At 34.7% G+C, this 20179-nt stretch overlaps 1 protein-coding gene across 10 annotated transcripts in view; it reads right to left on the bottom strand.

Moving 5' to 3' along the window:
* CCDC141 (coiled-coil domain containing 141) overlaps positions 1-20179 on the bottom strand; it is a 114975-nt gene that overhangs the window by 24301 nt on the left and 70495 nt on the right. For 8 of the 10 annotated variants that reach the window (XR_012650462.1, XM_075028339.1, XM_075028343.1 and 5 more), the window contains 11 exons: positions 19615-19756; positions 17622-17741; positions 15448-15639; positions 14205-14381; positions 12511-12690; positions 11611-11736; positions 10822-11010; positions 10329-10508; positions 9087-9236; positions 2530-2670; positions 324-518 (listed from right to left, as the gene is read on the bottom strand). Coding sequence is in view for 9 of the 10 variants with exons in the window: in XM_075028339.1 (XP_074884440.1) it covers positions 324-518; positions 2530-2670; positions 9087-9236; positions 10329-10508; positions 10822-11010; positions 11611-11736; positions 12511-12690; positions 14205-14381; positions 15448-15639; positions 17622-17741; positions 19615-19756 (1792 nt within the window). In the remaining variant the exon portion in view is untranslated. The remainder of the gene's footprint in view (positions 1-323; positions 519-2529; positions 2671-9086; positions 9237-10328; positions 10509-10821; positions 11011-11610; positions 11737-12510; positions 12691-14204; positions 14382-15447; positions 15640-17621; positions 17742-19614; positions 19757-20179) is intronic. The other 2 variants (XM_075028336.1, XM_075028337.1) reach the window with 2 other exon arrangements.

Below are 20179 nucleotides of genomic sequence, written 5' to 3'. Positions count from 1 at the left end.
TTTCTGTGTTGCCTCAGAATATACTTACAGAAAATGAGCTCATAAGTACGATCAGAGATATGCTGAATCACTATGAATGTCATATGGAGGTGGAGACCCCCATTGTATGCAATAGTAGTGCAAGAATATGGTCATGTTACATGTTTTTTTCCCCCCTTTCTCCACAAAGTTATAAAGAAAAAATAGAAGAAAATACAGATTTTTACCAATCTACTACTTTGGGAAGCCACAGATTTTGCCTGAAGTAGTTATAAGCACTTTTATCTATCCCATTTCTGCATCATTATTACAGGCACAGTGAGGGATCTCAGGTTTACTAGTACCTCTTCCATCATCTGTTGCAGATGCTCCACGAGATACAGATTTTGCTTGTAATCCTCCACAACTCTGCTAAAGTCATTCAGCTGTTTTTGTAAGTCACTGATTGACCCCAAGAGGACTCTAACTTTAGCATTAGGTTCATTTGCTACAGAGCCAATGACTTTCTTCTCTAAATTATCCATCTTCTTGTTAAGAATCTGTTTAAAAGATGTAGCAATGTTAAATAACACAACAAAAATGTTTCTATTTTTAGAAATAAAAAGTAAAGGACATGGGAAAAACCACACAAACCTACCTCTTGTCCTGTGTTTTAAAAATTACAAGTTGCTTTGTCAAAAATCAAAGGAAACTGGCAGGCCTCTACAAGGCTGATTAAAATCAATGTAAATTAAATTTATTGAAGGTGGAATTGAGTTACATTTTTCAGCTTAAAAATAAACATCTGTAGTAATAAAACATGGGAACTTGAGCAAAATAACTTTCATTGAATCTGCAAAGGGAAAAATACTGCTAAGCCTTTGGAGTCTTTGACTCAATACAAGTCAATTTAAGCATCACAGTTATTTATGTCCTAGAATATTAACATATTGCTTAAGAATTGATGTAAGCAACATCAGTGACAATCTAGCATAATCCCAAAGACCAAGGTGAACAAGTATTCATACTAGAACTTTATGATGTCTGGTATATGTAAGTTTTAGGATAAGATGATATACATATATACATTTATATATTTTATATCCTGGGAACAGCAGTTTTGATAGATCATCGAGACTTCGTTGTGTTAGCTGTTTTCCAAGTGATGCAGAAAGACAGGTCCTTGATTTTTGTTTGAAAAAGAAGAGATTGGTTTAAAATAGGGAAGTGTTTCATGAACTGTCCACATATACACTTGTAAGAATTATACATTGGTAGGAGGAGTGTTGCCAGCAGGTCAAAGGAGGTGATTATTCCCTTCTATGTAGCACTAGTGAGGCATCTGGAGTCCTGTGCCCACTTCAGGCTCCCCAGTACAAGAAATACCCAGGCATATTGGAGTAAGTCTGGCAAGGGGTCACAGAGATGACTGAGTGACTGAGCATGTGTTATACAAGGACAGAGAGAGCTGGGATTTTTTAGCCTGGAGAAGATAAGACTCAAGGTGGATCTTATCAATGTGTATACAAACATGATGGGAGGGAGCAAAGAAAACAGAGCCAGACTCATCTCAGTGGTGTCTGGTGAAAAGACAGGAGGCCATGGGCCCAAACTGAAATACAGGAAATTCTGTTTAAGCAGAAAAAAAACCCACTTTTTTTACTCTGAGGGTGGAACACAGCTTGACCACAGAGATTGTGGAGTCTCCATCCCTGGCAATATTCAAAACCTAACTGGACATGACACAGAGCTACCTTCTGTAGTTGACCCTGCTCTGCGGAAGGAATTTCAACTAGATGATCTCCAGAGGTTCCTTCCAACCTCAATGATTCTGTCATTTGACTTTGCATTGAAAGGAAAAAAAGGGGGGTGGGGGTGGTGTAAAAGGAATAGTCAAAAGAAATAGCAAAAATGGAATCATAGAAGCAACTGAAAATTTCAAGTAAAAAAGGTGTGAAGGAAGATACTGGCAGGGCAATCAAAACAAAAAGTGCTAGTTCTGACTAGCAACTAAAAAGGTCATCGGAGGCTTTAGAAGAAGAGTTTCTGGTGAATGCAAAGAATGAGTGAGACTAGGAGGGTTCTAAGGTGCAAATGAGCATGATCAACTCCAGGCAATGGATGCAGAAAAAGGTTCTGAAGACCTACATGATGAAATGAGAAAGACAAGAAAGTAGCTGGATGCAGGAGGGAATATATGTGGCTCTTATTGTTGATTTGTTGATTTTGATGGTGTATTTGTTTTATTTTGTTTTTTTAAGGAGAGGGAAGACTAGGTCACACACAATGTGAAGGAACAGAGGCAAGAAAAATAAAAGATTAAATAGAAAAATAACGGAGGATAAAAGGAGTGAACACAGAGAAGTCAGGAATTGAGATAAGATCATTTCACTGAAGGAAATGAAAGGAACAGAACAGTGAAAAATGTCTGTCAGTGACTGGGACAGGGAAGGAGATAAAGCTGAATAACAGGGAAGCTCACAATACATTTTGCATCTCCTCTGATCTGCTTGGCACAGGTCACAGCAATTCAACCAGTGAAGTCTTCACTAAGACTAAAATTTCTATTACCTGTATTTTCTCTGCATATGTATCAACTTGCTGAATCTGTATTTTAAGTACTTTCAAATTTCGAGCTTTTTCAGTTTTCTTCATATAGTTAAACTTCAAATTGTTGAATTTCTTTTTGAGATCCTTAAATGATTCTCTGAGCTGAAACAGAATAAGCATATTTGTTACTAAAAAACCAAACCAGCACACTTCAATTTAGGTTTTTTTCAAGAGCTGTTTAACAGACCACTATCAGAACACTGAAAATTTAATACAGAAGTGTATTAATACTATGCCATCTCATAAAACATCCTTATTTCCTCAGAATTTCTTTCCAGTAGTAGAAACTAATAGTCTTGCTAAATCAACATTTTTGCATTCTGAATGCTGAGTATTGTTTCCAGAATGGCTGGGGTAAAAAAAGGATTGGGGCAAAGGGTGAGATCCTTGCTCAAACAATCCATGAAAAAATCCTATCCGAGAGCTTTCATTGATTTTAACTAGATGTCCTTCACATACTCTAGTCCATTTAGTAGAAATGGTAGACATAGACATAGAATGGGTAGACCCATGCTTAGTTTCCAGAAAAACATAGTTTTACTGGGTGTGGGCAAGCAGATTTTTGTTTATTCATAGGACTTTTCTCCTACAATACAACATTTAGTTTATGTTAGGTTGTTTTTTTGTCAGGGTTCCCCTCCCCCCGCCCCTTTTCCAGAAGGTCTGCTTCTGAAAGGAAGTTACACAGGGGCTTAATTTTATACACTGTGCTAGTCCAAACATCTTCGTACAATTATTCACAGCATACAAAGATGAATCCAGCTCTTTGCAGGATCAAGATGTAGACTACATGAGCACCTGCCTTTCAAATAACTATTCTATGAGTATAGTAGCAGAGAGATTCTGCCTAACAGATATCCAAAGAAAGCCTTGCCTAACTGCAACTAGATTGTTTCGGTACCATGTGAGAATATTATTACCAGTTAGCACTGACTTGGTGCAGCAAGCTCAACATGAGGGAAAATTATTCTTATAATAACATAAATTAAGGTGAACTAGTAGCCCTGATTATGAAGTATCCATGCCTTTCAAGACGTTTCAGGTGGACTTATATCAGCTGAGATAACTACTATTAAATTTGCTGTAAAACTTTTGTTACTTAGATGGAATGTAGCTACATTTTCTTTAATCTACAAAATATTTTAGAAATTCAGAATGATAGGAATGACACTGATGAAGCTCTAGGAAGCTACACTTTCATTTACACACATACAGATAAGATGCATTGCCAATTTACCAGAATGAGTTTAATACACATCAAGAAGAAGAGTCATATATAATCAACATAATTTTTAAGAAAGTGTTTATTTACCATGGGAACTAGTTATAATACAAAGTTGTTATATTCTTTATCTTTTTTTTTTTCCAATGCTCATTACCAGTTTGCTTTAATGTCCTCTTATAAGCATGCCCTTAATAAACCATATGTCGTTCTTTGCATTAGCAATGTTATATAAATAAACATATCAAACATACCCAGCCAAATTATCTTTAAAGGACTATGAGTTTCAAGTATAAATTTTTTTCAATTTTTTTTTTTCTGAAAGCTATGTAATTTTCAATTTTATTTACAACTGAAAAAAATTGCTTTAGATATTAGAGTTACTTTTGAATGCCTTTAAGCAATAGATACAAGAAACAGACAAGTAAAAAACCTGCTTAAAATATGCTTCTGATACCTTATAAAAGGTGCTATTTTTAATTACATTGCAATTCCATGATCACATTTTCAAATTATTTATAATTAATTCATAAAATTTTAAATGGAAGAATGTAAAAATGACTGAATTTTTTTATTTTTTTTTTAGAATTTCACATTCTTTGGGTTGACAATCTTTTGCTTTTAGGAGAATGTAGAATAAATTATGTAAAATTATATTTATCTAAAGGAACTAATATAGAAGAAATGCAGTAGTTCTAATGCTTTAGTGTCGGTTCCTCCAGACACACAAAGGAAAAGAACTTAACTTATTTTATTAGTGTTAAGAAGTTCAGGTCGCATACACAATTTCACATTTGGTTAACATATTTAAGGCTTTTTTTATATTAAAAAGTCCTACATACTTCCCTCTGCCCCCCTCCCCCTCCTCGTCAAAGAATCCAGGGAATAATGAATGCTCATTTTGCAGCTACTGTTATTGGAACAGCTAGCAATCAATCATTATTATTATTATTATTATTACATACTAATATTAATCCATCAAGGGATATATATTTCATTTTCATTTCATCTAGTGGGATGTTGCCACATTATTTCAGCAGTGAATAGACACATGGTGTCACTCAGTGTAATGGAAAGGAAGGGAATTCTATCACCGGCACTGTGATCTCCAATTAGTTTAAGCTTTTTATCCCACCTAAGTACACAGAATCATAAAATCTATCTAAAAGCCCTCTGTTAATAAAACGACCTCTGCAGAACAATATTTTGTATTCAGAACACAAAAGCCTTATTTGCTGGTTTAATTTTGAGGAAAAGAAGAGATGAGCAAGAGTTTATTTTAGTTTCTTTCACTGGCTTATGCACATACATATGCTAGTGATCATTTATAAGGCCAGAGGCTCTCCTCATAGCAGTATGTGAAATTAGATCGCCTTGTTTCAAATATGATGGCTCATGTGTCAAAGGTCTGCAGCTGCTGTCACTCTTCTCTTTTAGCCTCAGTGGAAAAACCAGATTCAGCTCAGACTTGTACATCACCCCATCAGAGTGCATGTACACAATTTCTGTTATCATCAGCAATTCTACAAAGGACAATATATGGCTGCCAATTTTTAGAAATCTAAACATATCTCAGTTTTCCACTATTTTCTGCAAAATTAAATAGAAATACTAAAGGAACTAGACACCCTAATACACTTCAGTGACTTCAGCCCACAAGTTTAATGGAACTTTGTAACTTGTCCATTGTGTCATAGTCATTAATCAGGCAGCTGTTCCTAACTATAGTTGGCCTGTCATGGGTGGAGAATGGTAGTGGAGGAGAGGGGTTTAGGTGCCAATTGCTGTGATTTATCACACAACTTCAAAATAAACGGAAAAAGCAAGTTATAAAGCTGCTTTAAACATGTTTTTGTTAACAGTACAGTTCCAGTAAAATGCTTTGATTCCTGTGTGAGCCACTCTAGGATGTACTTCAGTGTTGTTAGCCACTTAGCTTTCCCTTTTTATTCATACATAAAACTTTTAATAGCACTAATAATCAAAACAGGCAAAGAAAGCAGGTTGATGAAAATAGATTTGCAAAGTTGCAAAGATTAAAGAACAGCCAGCCAGTAAGTGGGAAGAAAGAAAAGGTGCTGTTTCAAGTCATTAATGGTTACTTTAATTCTGGGACCACAATCAAAATAAATTACAAGGTGAGAAATGTGCTAAGTAATATCAGTTCCTACTGACTTGTGAACAGAGATAGATCATTGCCTATTTAAAATCCACACTTTCTGTCATACCTTTCTATAAGTGTATAAATAATGACATGATAAAGAAGAAAGAAGCGAGATGACTGGGGAGACCTGAGAACCTACTTCAGGTTCTGTTACCCTTCTGTTGCAAGTTTTATGCACACATGCATAAATGTTATTTCTAAAGCAACCACCTAAAGGAAAGGCTTTTTCATTGCAAAAGTTATCTTCTGTAAATAACTGTGTCACTTATAATCCCATGAACAGATTCAGTGTAGTATTAAACTACAGTTACCTAAGGCTTGATTCAGCTCTATTGCAGATGATTGCAGTGTAATGCAGTGGAGTTGCAGCTTTGGAGGTTGCTACCCAAGCTAGTTAGTGAAGCAGGAAGCCCAAACTGGCAAACACAGATCTCAAAGGTCATATGAGCTTTCCTTATACCTTTCAAAGATGTAGAGGGCATAAATCTGGTTTTTGGCCTTTGCAAATTCTCTTTAAACTAGAGAAGGCACACAAAAGGCATGCATTTTACTCTTCTGTCCTCCAAGACTGTTTCAAAACTCATGCAATGTATCCTTGGCTATAAATTTAAGTATTTGTTTCCTTGCTTCTTAATGAAGCACTAATATGCTACAAATACAGGGAGCTAGCCAAGTCCAAGTACACTATTTTTAAATACCAGTGAGTCCTAATCACCAAAGCCCTTGCTCACATGCTTTATTTACCCACTTAAATTCACCACATTAAATGTAAATTAATTTAAGTATTTAAAGCAGAATTCCCAATATTTTCAGTCAACTTTAAAGTTTGCTCTGAACACTGGTAAATCACAACTAAATTATCTGGTTGGCTGTTTACTATGTGACAGCTATGAACAGCTGCTGCTTGCTGTTAGCACATGAAATATTTATTTGATAGACATAGTAGATGGTAAAGAAATTGTTATTTCAGACAGGTCTGCTAGATACTAGCAATACTCAGACTAATTTCTGATGTTAAAATTAACAGAATTTAAAATACTGAAGTGAATACCCATAAATGACATTCTTGAAGTAACTCAGTGTCTGGTTTCTTGATCCCAAAACAGAATTAGTTATAAGTATTTCATGAAAAAGAATAAAAATGGCAGTGGATTAATGCATATAGAGGTACATTAGACAAGTATTTGTTTAGGAAATACCTTCTACGCTAACCTCTAATAGAAAAGCAATCTAAAGAAAAAGGTATCCACATGCCAAATTAGTATATTTCAGTTAGTTTACATTCAAGATTCAATTAGGTTTGGGGATGACAGTTTTTAACTTAACCAGCCAACACGGCTTTCCCAACTTAAAAAAAAAAAAAAATCAATAATTAACACTGTAATTGTAAATATGCTATGTAATTATTTTGCAGAGGGTGTCCATTGACTCTGAGAAGCTAAAAATGTTACATTTTGCAACATTTTGCAATATAGGGTATGTGGTGAGTAATAGGTGTCACTGATACGCTTTATTTTAAATTTGAGACAGAAGATTGCTTTTTTCCTCTACTTCCTGCTCTCACTGGGAGTCTAACAAGTAATAAAAATAGAAAAATACTTCTTCTTAGAAAGGAGTCACATTCTCCTGCCCTCATTGTATAATCCCAGAATCAAAGGACAGAAACAAAAGATTCATTTAATATAAGTGTGTCTTTCAATATGGCCAGGCTTACATAGAGCTGCTCAGTGAACATTTCCTTTTCTTCAGAAAATTTGAGGGGTTTTCAGTAAAAACCTAAAATACTTTAGTTCAGACCTCAAATATTCTGATTCTGCCATGCCACTGCAAAGCATAATGGGGCTTCGTGCTTTCATTCTGTTCTATAGCAGGGTCCCTCTGCCAGAGTGCTTCTCCTGTATCACCTGCTGTTCCTATTGCCTCCTACCATTGGCCCGGAAGTTACATCACAGGAGACTGACGCACAGAAGATCAGAGAGTGAAACACACTCAGCTTGTAGCTGACAAGGGACTAGAACTGTAACTGAGATTCAGAAAACCCCTCTTTTTTTGATGCACATGTTCTTCTAATTTCAAATACCTTTCTGTGAAAATGGATACTTCTCACAAACACACAAAAATATTTTGTAAAAGAAAAGCAAATCCAAGCAATAATTTTCTCATTAAAAATAGTTGGGACAGAAATCTCAATCACCTCTACTTTGGTGATTTTGAGAAAATAAAGTTTTTCTTTATTCAGGTGTGGATTTACTTAGTGAAAGATAAAATAAGAAAACATAACTTGCAGTGTCCTTTGCTTCCACTACCTATGCTTCACACTATGGCAACATTAGTGTGAAATCCTTCCAGGTAAGAATCCAGTTTCTGTACTTCATGGACGCACAGAAGTGCAATCTACAAAACATCAAGTGTAGAGACCATCACCCTCTTATTTTAATGGATAACTCTGAGAAAATTAATTCTATTGAATGTTTTTCCTATATTAGTTTTTGCTGAGACATCTATCTAATTCAACCTGCTAAGTTGTGAGTGGATTTGTATTTGGCCTACTAAGATGCTAAATTAATAATCATATTAACTAAGTAATATTTCATAACCTTAGTTCCATAATACTAAATTCTAATATCTTGTGCCAAATAACATTTCCTTTTCTTCTAGCAGGTTTTTAAGTATCATATCTTGGGTTTCTGAAAAAAAATGTTAAGTACTAACTTATTCTGAACGTTTCATTAAATGACTGAAAGTTTTCTAATAGCCTTACAGCTGCAATATATGTAAATTCTACTTTTGTTTGAAACTTCATAAGAAAGAAACCTGGAGACTCAAGTATTTCAGATGAAGCTGACAGAGCTGAAAACCAAAGAAAATATAGCTGCTCTATTTCCAGTCTTCTTGGTACAGTGAAAGTACTTTTATTGCCAGCCCAACAACTTGATATAATCCTGAACTGCAGAGGTAGGGACCATAGATTATTATTGCTGCTGCATGGATCCAAGATTGCTGTTAAGATGAAAATCAACTTTTTCTGTATATATATGAAGCATCTAGGGGAATGGTGAACAGTAGCATACATTACAGAACACAATAGCCTTTTAAACAGTCATTTGATGTGTTGGGATTTATCTCATTTACCTCGTTTATCTCCTCTTGAGTGGTGTAGTGTTGGAAATGCTGTGACAGTTCTTCCTCATACTTATTGGCTTTGGAGCTCCAGTTAATGCTATCACACTCAAATCTAGCAAGTTCTTGCTTCAGATTCTTTACAGAAAAATTCAAGCAATTCTAAACAGGGAATAGACAAAGAAACTTATGAAACTCAGGAAATGTATTGATTTAACCCATCTAAAATGAAAATCATTTTGAGGCAGAACATGCATAATCAGTCATAATGGGCTAGACTAAACTATTAAACCTCCACTGTAACAAGAACAAATACATAGCAGTTTCAATCACTAGTAGTCTGAGGAGTAGTTTGGGGTCAAAGTCACAACTCACACATGGTGTCTTCTCTGAGCAAAGAAGAACTGGCCTACTCTAGTCCTTTACCTCCTGGAGATTAGCTTCTTTCTGCTGTCAGTTGATTTATGGAGTCTGAAGAGCAGACTGGCAATGTGGATAATCTAGGCAGGTCATAAGTGAATGTCTTGCTTTCTCCCTAGTAAATGAATACAGGGCCATGACAATTCTGCCCTGACTAAGTAAGTCCTTTTTAAAATTATAACCATTTTGCCATGCAAATCACTCTTGAATCCACTAATAAGGTAATACTGTTATTATATTTCCTTTTTGTTCTTTTGTCATTCTTTCTTTATATGAGAATAAATATGCAAATCAACCTTTGCAAAGTAGCAGGACTCTAATACATAGATGTGGCATTCAAGAAAATCACTAACAGGGCCTTGAACTGCACAAAGAATACTAGAGAACAGAAAGTCATGCTTTTTTTTTTTTCCAAGTGATGATATCTTAAGATTAATTTCTTCCCTATTTCAGATCTATTTCAATGTTTTCCAGAGTAAAAATCTATTCACAAAGCATTAAAAAATTAAAATAAGATTTTAAAGAAATTAATTTTTCTTTTCTCTTGACAAAAGCAATTTGTAATGTGAGTAACTACTGAAGAATAAATTTCATCATTCCCGAATGTTTCCTTTAATTTAATGGTTGCATATCTGCAAACTCTAAAAGTAGAAATCTAAAAATTATCAGCTGTTTCACATTTTATGTTTTGCTTTCTTTTAAAAGGATCTTAAAGCTCTGTATTTATTTTTCTCAGAGTATTAATAAATTTTTGTACATCTAAAAGTCAGTCAGCTCCAATAGTCTTCTTTCATATTTGTCCTTGATTTCACAAATCATTCTGATTCTACTCACAGGTTGCTGCACTGCAGACAAGATATCCACTCCTAGGGTAATAAGCAGTTTATATAGCTGTCTGATATGTGCATGTTTCTCCTGAGCATTCACAAGGTAGGCTTTAGCATGGTGCACATTTTCAGGGTCCTCACATATTTCAGGAATATCCAGTTCTCCTGATTTTGATAGACATTCCAGCTGGAATATATTAAAAAAAAAAATAATCAGTGTGTGTTTAAAATAATGTGAAAGGAAGCTTACAATTCCTTCCTTAACCATGATGTGTTACCCTAAACTATGCTGACGTGGGTTTGAGTAATCAAATTTATGTTCAGATCAGAATTTTAAATTCTCCAAATTTCATGCAGTTTTAAATCCAAAATTTTAATTCTGATCACCAGGCAGGTTAATGCTGTTTGTCTGGGGAAAAAAAAGAAAGATGACAGGCACCAAAACCAAAAAGAGTTTAACTGCCATGAGAAGAAGGTCTATTTTAAAAGATTATACTCACTTCTTTTTTAATGTGATGGAATTTGACTGTCTTGCTGAAAATCTCATCATATTCTGTCATTGTGTCCTTTACTGTTTGATGGAAATGAACAAGCTTACTTATTCTCTCAGAATTCTCTTTCACAGGAAATCCTTTCTGGCTTGGCAGTTCTAATAGTTTTATCAGGTACTCAAGCTCAGCATTCAGTTGCTAGCAAAAAAGCAGAAGTTACTCAAATTACACAAATATATTTGCAAGTTTTCCCTGCTTTTGATGAAATAACAACCTAACAATGGTAAATTGCCTTGGGGAAAAAAATCAATGCCATGCTCTTTAAAACACTCCACATATTTTGCTTTTTGCTAGGCATGAATCTCAGCTATCACCCAGAAGCAGCCTTGGATCAAAACAAGTCAAACCAACTTGTAGGGGAGTGGCAGACTGAATTGCTAAAACTCAGAGACAGTATTCAGAGGAGGTAGGAAGCTCAGTGTGCCATACCTCAGCCTCTAACCACCTCTAACTCAAAAGCATGAAGCTGATATTCTCCTTGTACTTCCACCACCCCAAGTGCTTGTGTGTCACTTTAATATGCAACTAACACTGCACAAGACATTCTCTGGACACTGACAGTAAAATGCCCTCTCCCTTACCTTATAAACCCATACAAAACCTTTCTTCCAGAAAAGTATTGTAAAACATAAAACACTGTGGCCCCAGACATTGTCTGGCATCAATGTGAATGTGAATCTTTACTGTACCAAACAGAGCTTTTGATCCACCATGCACTTCACCAGCTTGGTTTCTCACCTGATACTGTGGTTTCATTTGGTTAAGCTTTTTTTGTAGGTCCAAAACAATAGAAAGGTCACTTCCAAGGTCAACTGTTGCTGCAAGCTGGAGTGCCTCTTGAAGAATCTCTAATCCATGGGTAGTCTAAAAGATAATCAAACAGTTCAGTGTTCCTATCTGTAGTAAATAAAAAAAAATTTAAAAAAAAAAATTTAAACTCAAACCTAAATTTGTAACAAGAACATTCCCAAACCAGTCATCCAAATGTTGTCAGTAAAACCTCTGTTTCAAACTCTCTGACTGACAAGTGTGATAGGAAATCTTTAAGACAATGTGCAAAAGCAATTTAGACACTGAGATCAGAGGACCCATACACACAGTGATAACACATGTCATGGTTTAGTGATAAATTGCACTAGCCAGCAGCTACAAACCTCTAGTTCTGCTACTAACCCAGCTAGCGCTGCTTTTAAGGAACACTGCACACTGTCCCTATGCCAAGGAGGTTTCAGTCCTCTTTCCTTATGAACATGGTTGGACTTGAATTTAGTAACTATTAGGACACAGTTTAGTTTAGTAACTATTAAGTAACAGCAAAATAGTGCTTTAAAAAAACCCCCAAAACCAACAATAAAAAAAAACCTAAATCACTGCCAGTATAGTATATGTACTTGAATAAAACTTAAAATTTGAAGTGGGGACTTGGACTTGTATGTGTTTGAATAAGGGCAAAAAAGATAAAAAAAAAATAATGTTTCTTGATGGCTATCTGAACAGCAGAATAGACTGGAGAAGTATCTTACTGATCATCTCTCTTCCTTAAATGATACCTATGATAGTTGATGAGAGTCACAAACAAACTAATAACAATCTAGAAATGTTTGCCAAAGTTGCTCTCTTCCTAGCTATTTTACTTACAATTTTTAGTTGCTCTTCAAATATCTGGTACTGTTGCTTGATGGGTTTTACTTGAGCAATTTTAAAATTCCAGATTGCCCAAAGATCGGTCAGCTCTTTCTTTTCTTTACTCAGATTAACAATGATATCTTCTGTTACTCGTACAGTTTTTTCTACTTTTAATATTAAAGTCTTATTTACCTGGCAAATAAACAGACAATTTTTTTCTACATATGTTTTTATAAAATACAAATAAAACCTCATAATATTAAAGTATCAAAAAAGCTTAATAAAAAAATAACTTCTTTGAAAATTTCTGTTACTCTAGGTGTCTTCAAATACACTGTTCTCTTAGAAATAAGCATAGATCCACAGAATTTATGTACTGAGGACATGGCTAACACTCAAGTTTAAAACCCAGAACAGGTCAGTAATGACCGAATTATTGTCATCTGATGGCTGTTTAACACTCATACAAAATAAAGTAATTTCTGAATAGACGGAACTACCCAAAACAGCCTTTTGGGGAATAGCAACTAGAAAGTGAATTGATGAAGAAAAGACCACTTTTTTGTGCTGATAAGTAAAGCAGCACAAAAGCATGGGAGGGATAAAGTGTTTAGCATTTGAACACTTGGTGGGTTTTCCTCTTTTTAATAGAGCCCATATCAGAAATACCAGAAAACCAGGTAATGCTGTTTCTGCTTTCCCGATTTCAGATTTTTTCTTTTAAGAAAAGTATCATAAATTACTTGTATGATCTGTATCTGCCAGATACTTAAAAGCTACAACCTAAGAATATCATGGGAACAGAGTAGCAGAAAACATGGTGGCAACACACTTCTAGGTCTTTAGAGAGATAACATCTGAAGATATGTTAAGACTAAGTAACTGCAGTGCAACCTCATATTTGCACATATTCAGCTTGCCTTTACACTATCTTATCTGTGCCTGGCTGCATCCAGCTGTGACAGCATTTTTGCCCACACTAACTAATGCCTGAGCATTTTCCCTCCTTAAATAGGTTTTTCCAGCTCATCTTGCATGCTGCTGTATGTTATCAACGCCAACTCCCCCTTCTCACCTTAATGTAACTGCTCCCTAGTCTGTCCTATAAAAACAGAAAGAACAGCTGGGTATCCAGGCTGTCTACATTAATTGGGATCACTTTAGGAAGAGTGGCTTAAGGCTTAGGGAATGATTGTACATCTCAAATGATCATCTCATGAAGGGGTGCTGGAAAATTAGATAGGGATGCCTAGGCAGTGCAGCTGAACCCAAGACATAATGTAAAGACACCAGGAAAAATTATCTGTAAGGAAGTAGTTCTAGCACCCATTTCTTTAGAAGAACTTCATACACTCAATTAGTAAAGACTGCCTCTTAGTGGAAGTCAAATAAACTTAATACTGTACTTGTATATATGCTGCTTTTCAACAGGAACAAAACAGATATGTGCATGTATTATATTTGTATGCATGTACCGGATCATTTATTAAGGGCTCTGTCATTCTTAATCACAAAATTTTCATATTACTTATAATACCATTAGCACTCAAATAATACTTTCATATTTTAAAAGTATATAGCAGCATTAGTATCTTTAAAACTAGGTACTGGAGAAATCACAATCCATCAGTCACAGAACTAGGATTAGACCTCATCACAGGCAAACATCAAATATTCAGTAGTTTAGTTTATCAGATTATACTCACCATATTTACTAAATTAAGAAAATTGCAACCCATATTTTGGGTGGAAAAAATCTTCTTTATAGTCTTTTGCCACTCAATATTAGATGACTCCATTGCAACTTTATTTTCAGTCTCCCTGTTTGTTTGTAGTGGTTCTGATTTATAGAATTCCTTCAGATTTTGAATATCATCATTCACCTACAGAAAGACATAAAATAAGCATCAAAAAACAAATCAAAAATTGAGCTGCTATAATCAGAAGGTATACAGACGTGATAAAATTGAATAGCAGCCACTGAATCTTTTCCAGGTTTTCAGATCTATCATCCTCCCTAAAATCTATACAAATACTAAACAATACAAAAGTTTTAAATAACCTGTAAACCAGTAGGTGGTAAGCAGACAGGTGGTAGCAATTTGTCACGTATCATTACATGGATATTATATGCCAGTGTATCAATGCAATGATTTTCACAGATCTGCTTACTATGAAGTAACTGAAGTTAGCAATAATCAGAAGTAGATACAATCTAATTTTTTGGCAGTTTATATTCAAATAAATCCGATGGCTAATTTTATCTGATAGGTTCTATTCTGTCCTCAATTTCTTTCTAAATAGAAAAGAACAACAGTGTTGTAGAATCTTAAAACAAGCATTACATAAAAATGAAAATTAAGTGCCCTGGGCATCATTAACACAGCTACCAAAATTATGTTGGTATTGAATTGATTATGATTTCAGCTAGAGCTGGTTTATATTTAGTTTTTAAACCCTTCAGACAAATTAGCACTTCAGCGGAAGTAGTGCAAGACAGTTTTATATATATATCTCTATATGAACATATTATAATTTGATAAATATATATATCAACATATTATATGAAATATTTTTAAAATTATATGAAGCAAAATCAGTAAATTTAAGAGTCAGAGTACATACACGTAAACATTTTTATTATGTATATAATGAGGCAGCATGTGCACAGGAGAAAAAGTAAAATTTCAATTATAATACTTCCTACAACAGTGATTTAAATCAGTAGAAAACCTGTACATAGACTCGTCATTATGTTGATGCAAGTTCAAGGATCAGGGCTGCTTGCCCTGATAGAACAGATCTCCTTTAAAGTAGAAAGGAGCTTACAAAGACTTGCAGTGCTTCCATGGCACAGCATCTACAGGATTTGTCTTAGCTAGCCTAAAGTACATTTTTCACTTGTAAGGTTTTCACAGTCTAGTCAAAGAATAAATAAGTAATCTGTACCTCCATAGCTGACTTTAAAAAGGCCCCATAAGTTTCTAGAATTTCTACTTTTGAACTAATATTTTTTTCAATTTTTTTCAGTTCTTCATTCAGAAAGTCAGCTCTGCTAGAAAAAGTTGCCACCTGCTCAGGTTCAAACTCTTCCATATCTTTGATGATTCTCTCAGCTGCTTCCAGTTCACATGAAGTTTCCTTTGAGGGTACAAGCATAGAACAATATGTATAATGACTGAAAAGGACTTGTGAATATTGATATCACGTTGTTAATTTTCACTCATATTACTTTCTTATATATAAATTCAATTACTTATTTGAAGAAGAGCTTGTAATGGACATTATATGCTGAAAATAACCATTTCTTTCCTGTAACGTTTTCACACTAAAAACTATGGATGTAGTTATTAAAATAGCCATTTTCAATGGAAAAAAAAAAAAAAGTAGGAATCTCAGTATTCAGCTTCAGTAAATCACTTCACAGTGTAAGAATGAAAACAACAGAAGCATTCCATATGGGAACATCAATAGCCAGAACTGATACTGTTCATTTAATAAACAATACAGCCCAATTTTCTGAACTGATTCTCTTAAGCCTAAATCCCTCTTAACTTCGTGTCTGATACTCAATTCTCATAGAAGAACTCAGTGTCTACCCTAGAGTGAGACTCCAGAAGCACTGGGTCCTCATAAGGCTACTGCTGTAATTGTGTTAAAGCCTGTCATTGTAGCCCTTTGTCTTATGAATCTGTTCCACTCATGCCTTCATTCTTGAATCAATAATTGCTTCCTAAGTCCAAACTAGTCCAAACTAGTCCAAACCCATCAAGCTAGACTGCCCTGCATTCCAACCCAAGCCAATGTTTTTGCATATAGCAAACCTGCAGAAATCAGATGGAGATCAAATAGTGGGTCATATCTGTTGCTGCATCAACTGCTCAGACCCAGAAGAAAGTCACAGTATGCTGTCTGAGCAAGAGCTGAGTTACTAACATTTTCCATGATTCAGCTGGCATTCTGGTTTTCAGATTCATTATCTTAACTTATAGCTTCTTATATCTATGTCTATGTACTTATCTACTTTTATATATTTAACTCAATACCACTTAGCATATCTACCTCTGGCATTCAGCCAATACTGCAAATTCTAGCAAATTGCAATCCACAGAAAGAATAGGTAGTGGAGGTTACTATTATCAGGGCAAATTGTACACTGCAACAACGGTAACACCCTGGCATGCAAAAATTTGGCAGAAAAGACACTAAAAACTATTACACAGTCTTGTGGAACAAAAAGGGGCTCTTGCTCATCTGCTGAACTTTTTATATTTTTACTATGAGCTCTCCAGAATTACTTTAAAGTGAATTTTATTTCCACAGACACTGTACAGATCCAGCTCTTGGGTTCTATAAAGTGTTGCCTGAAATGAAAAAGAACTCCATAGGAGTAATGGAGTTTTATGAACTCCTAAAACATAGGATACTCCTAAAATTATACCGCCATGTTGTTCAGCTTAGCCATGAAATATGCACGCGTGACAAGACCATGGAGGGGATTCAACTGGTTTTAAGCCACTTTCAGATACTGCAGTACTGCTATGGGAGTTGGAAAGGCCCTGGACGTGACTTAAAAATAGCCTTATCTGTGTTACAGAGTTGAGTGCCGCATTGCTTTCATACCATGGCTGCATTCCCAACATGACCAATGGGTATCTGATGGAAACTATACAGCCTCCTTCAAAGTTTCTCCACCTGAGAGAATCTTTTCTTTTTTCGACGATTCATCCCTTTTATTTGGCATAATAAACCACAAGAAGAGACTTATGTGCCTCTGACTATCCAGACTATTTTTAAACTTGGTGCCTCAGGTTGGAGTAGCAATCCACATTTGAAGAGTCTTCCTATCAAGGGTTGATACAAGGATCTTGAGAAGTAGTAACAAATAACACGATGAGGTAGAGACAATGGGGATAACCAATGATATAAGAAGGAATGCCTTGTAATCTTATCTGTGGTTTTGTTCATCAACTACAGTTTTAATCTCAACTATAGACATATTTTCTTTCCAAGAATATATAAGAAATTCTCAGCATCCCACCTTATTTAGAATTACATACAGCTACAGCATGCATTTCTTTCTAAAAGTACTTAACATTATTAAAGCTTCTTTTTTTTTTTACCTTTGTTTGTTTAGCCAGTTCAAGGTGTTTGTTCAAAACTCTTTCCGACTCAGACAAATACGAACCAATCTCCATACCAACTGCAAGCATTGGGGTGATGTTTTTAATTGACTGCGATACCTTTATTTGAAAGCATTATTTACATAGTTAATTTATACAAGTAGACATTATAAAAACAGTATAAAACATCACTTCATATAGAAAAAAAGTGAAGTAATACTTGTCTGTTGGTGTTTAGGTTATGTACTTTGTATCATCAGAGAAACTGCAGAATGAAAATACAGAGGAAGAAAATTCCACTATTTCTCCTAAGAAAATTCTAACAGGTAGGGTCAGTATTTGAGAAAAAATCCCTCTTGTTTGCTTTCATTTTGTTGTTAGTGCTTTCCTTTATCCTAAGTATCCAAGGCTTTTTATTTCAAAAAAGGCACAACTGCATTATAATCTAGATATTATAACCTTGGCAGAAATACTTTTACTATGCTCTGGTTTTGTGTTTGGGTTTGGGTTTTTTTTTCCCCCAGAAAGTGCATTTAAGGGTTGTCTGCAAGCCAAGGAACCTATTTTTGTGCAGATATATGTACACAACTCCATTTCATTGTCACAGTAAGATGTTATATATGCGTGATGATAACAAAATAGATTATGAAGAGCAGAGGTAGATGATACCAGACATAGTATGCATAGTTATTATTAGACATGTGAATTCACATGTACCATATATTTTAAGAAGTAGCTGCTGATTCAGGTTCAAACTTTAGTAAAGGAAGCTCAGGGGCAGTTGAATTTAGCAGCAGATTCTTTGGGATACTTTGCTTTAGCAAAAGGTTGGAATTGAAAACTGTTTTGCTTGGTAGGAATATAACAATAAGCACTGTTCACTGTAGTGAAGGATCACGTATTATGACTCAAATCTTCAAAATGTTCTCTAATGCAAGACTGGGAACAAAGTGATTATAACAAACTGCAGAATGAAACTGTATGTCAAAATTGGGGTTTACATTTTGAGTAAAAATTACCTTCATAATTGAAGTTTTAGCTTAAGATTCACAATATGCTGGTGATACCATTTCTACAAGACCAACAGCAGCTAATAGCAAATCTTTTTTTTTTTTTTTATTTGGCTAAACCCAACAATATTTTCACTGTGTTCTAAAACCACAAGGCCTCTTCTACATAAATTGTATGCAAAGGGAATAATTTATGGCAAATTGACTTCTCATTTGATTCAGAATAGTTTGTTATAAACATCATGCAAATATAAAATATCAGATTACAGACTTAATTATTCAGTCATTAAATTTGATTTACTTTTTTGGTCTATGCTCTGGGATTTCCTTCATATGAACCTTGTTAAAAGATTATATTTTTTAATTTGAACCTTATTTAGAAGCCATGTGTCTATTCCACCTCTAACAAGTCATAACAAAGGTCTGCAGTACTACAGAACATTCAACAGCTTAAAGGCAGCTGTGATGTCCTTGATGCATCATTATCTTGGTGAATAAAGCGAATATTTATAGTGAACAGAATCTACTCTCCTTCAGCCTTACTGAAAATTTGTTGTGGTTCACAGTCACCATGCTTATTAACCCTCAGTTTTGCCACACTTCTATTTTTATCTTCAACCAAATGAAACAGAAGACATAGAAACAGTATAGGAAACCTGCTTGCAGGTCACAGTCCTGATGGCTCACTTCCTTTTCAAAAAAACCCCAACAATTATAATAGCTCATTACCTAAGCAAATCCATGCTTTATTGAAGATCACTGGTAAAATGTTCTCATGGAAACAGCTGCATTTTTCAGAACAGCTTTAGGTTCATTTGTACTGATAACAGCATTCAGCATTCTAACTACAACTGTGCTCTCTCTAACAAACCAATATGCTATTTGTAATTATTTGAGTCAACTTTAATATTCACATAGCTAAATTATGGAAATGCAATGCACTGTTCATGAATGCATTAGGAAGATGATGCGTTATGATGTACCTTATTTAGACAATCTTCAAGCAAGGCAGTCCATTGTTGTTTCTTCAAGGTAAATTCTTTGTAATCTGGACACTGCCTTATTAATTGATCTACTTTTTTTTGAATGTATGCCATCATTTTCTGAATTCCTGTCACCCAAGAGCTAAAACCGAAAAGAAGAATTTGTTGTTGTTTCTCATTTTTGCTCAACAATTAGGATGATAATATTAAAAAAAACCCAACACATTTTCTGTTGATTTGTATGACAAGTAACTCATGAATTTTAAACTGTGACCCTTAAAAGAAAAATAACCAGGAGAAATATTAAAATGAATCCAAACAAAATTGGTAATGAGTAGAACACAGGAATGACACTTAAACAAATCATTTATGACCAGTCCATAAGTTAGATTCACATGCTAGATATTCCGATTCACTGAGAAATACCTAATTTCACAAATAATTCGGACTTTATTTATACTATCTAAAGACTAAAACCACAAATGGAACTGCCTAAAAAAGAGTGAAAATATATGGCATATCAGTTCTACTTTAGAAAGAATGTTTTCTTTGGACTTTTTACAGT

This window comes from Buteo buteo, chromosome 5 (genome assembly GCF_964188355.1).
Source record: "Buteo buteo chromosome 5, bButBut1.hap1.1, whole genome shotgun sequence".
NCBI lineage: Eukaryota > Metazoa > Chordata > Aves > Accipitriformes > Accipitridae > Buteo > Buteo buteo.
This window is presented reverse-complemented; position numbering and strand designations above follow the sequence as displayed.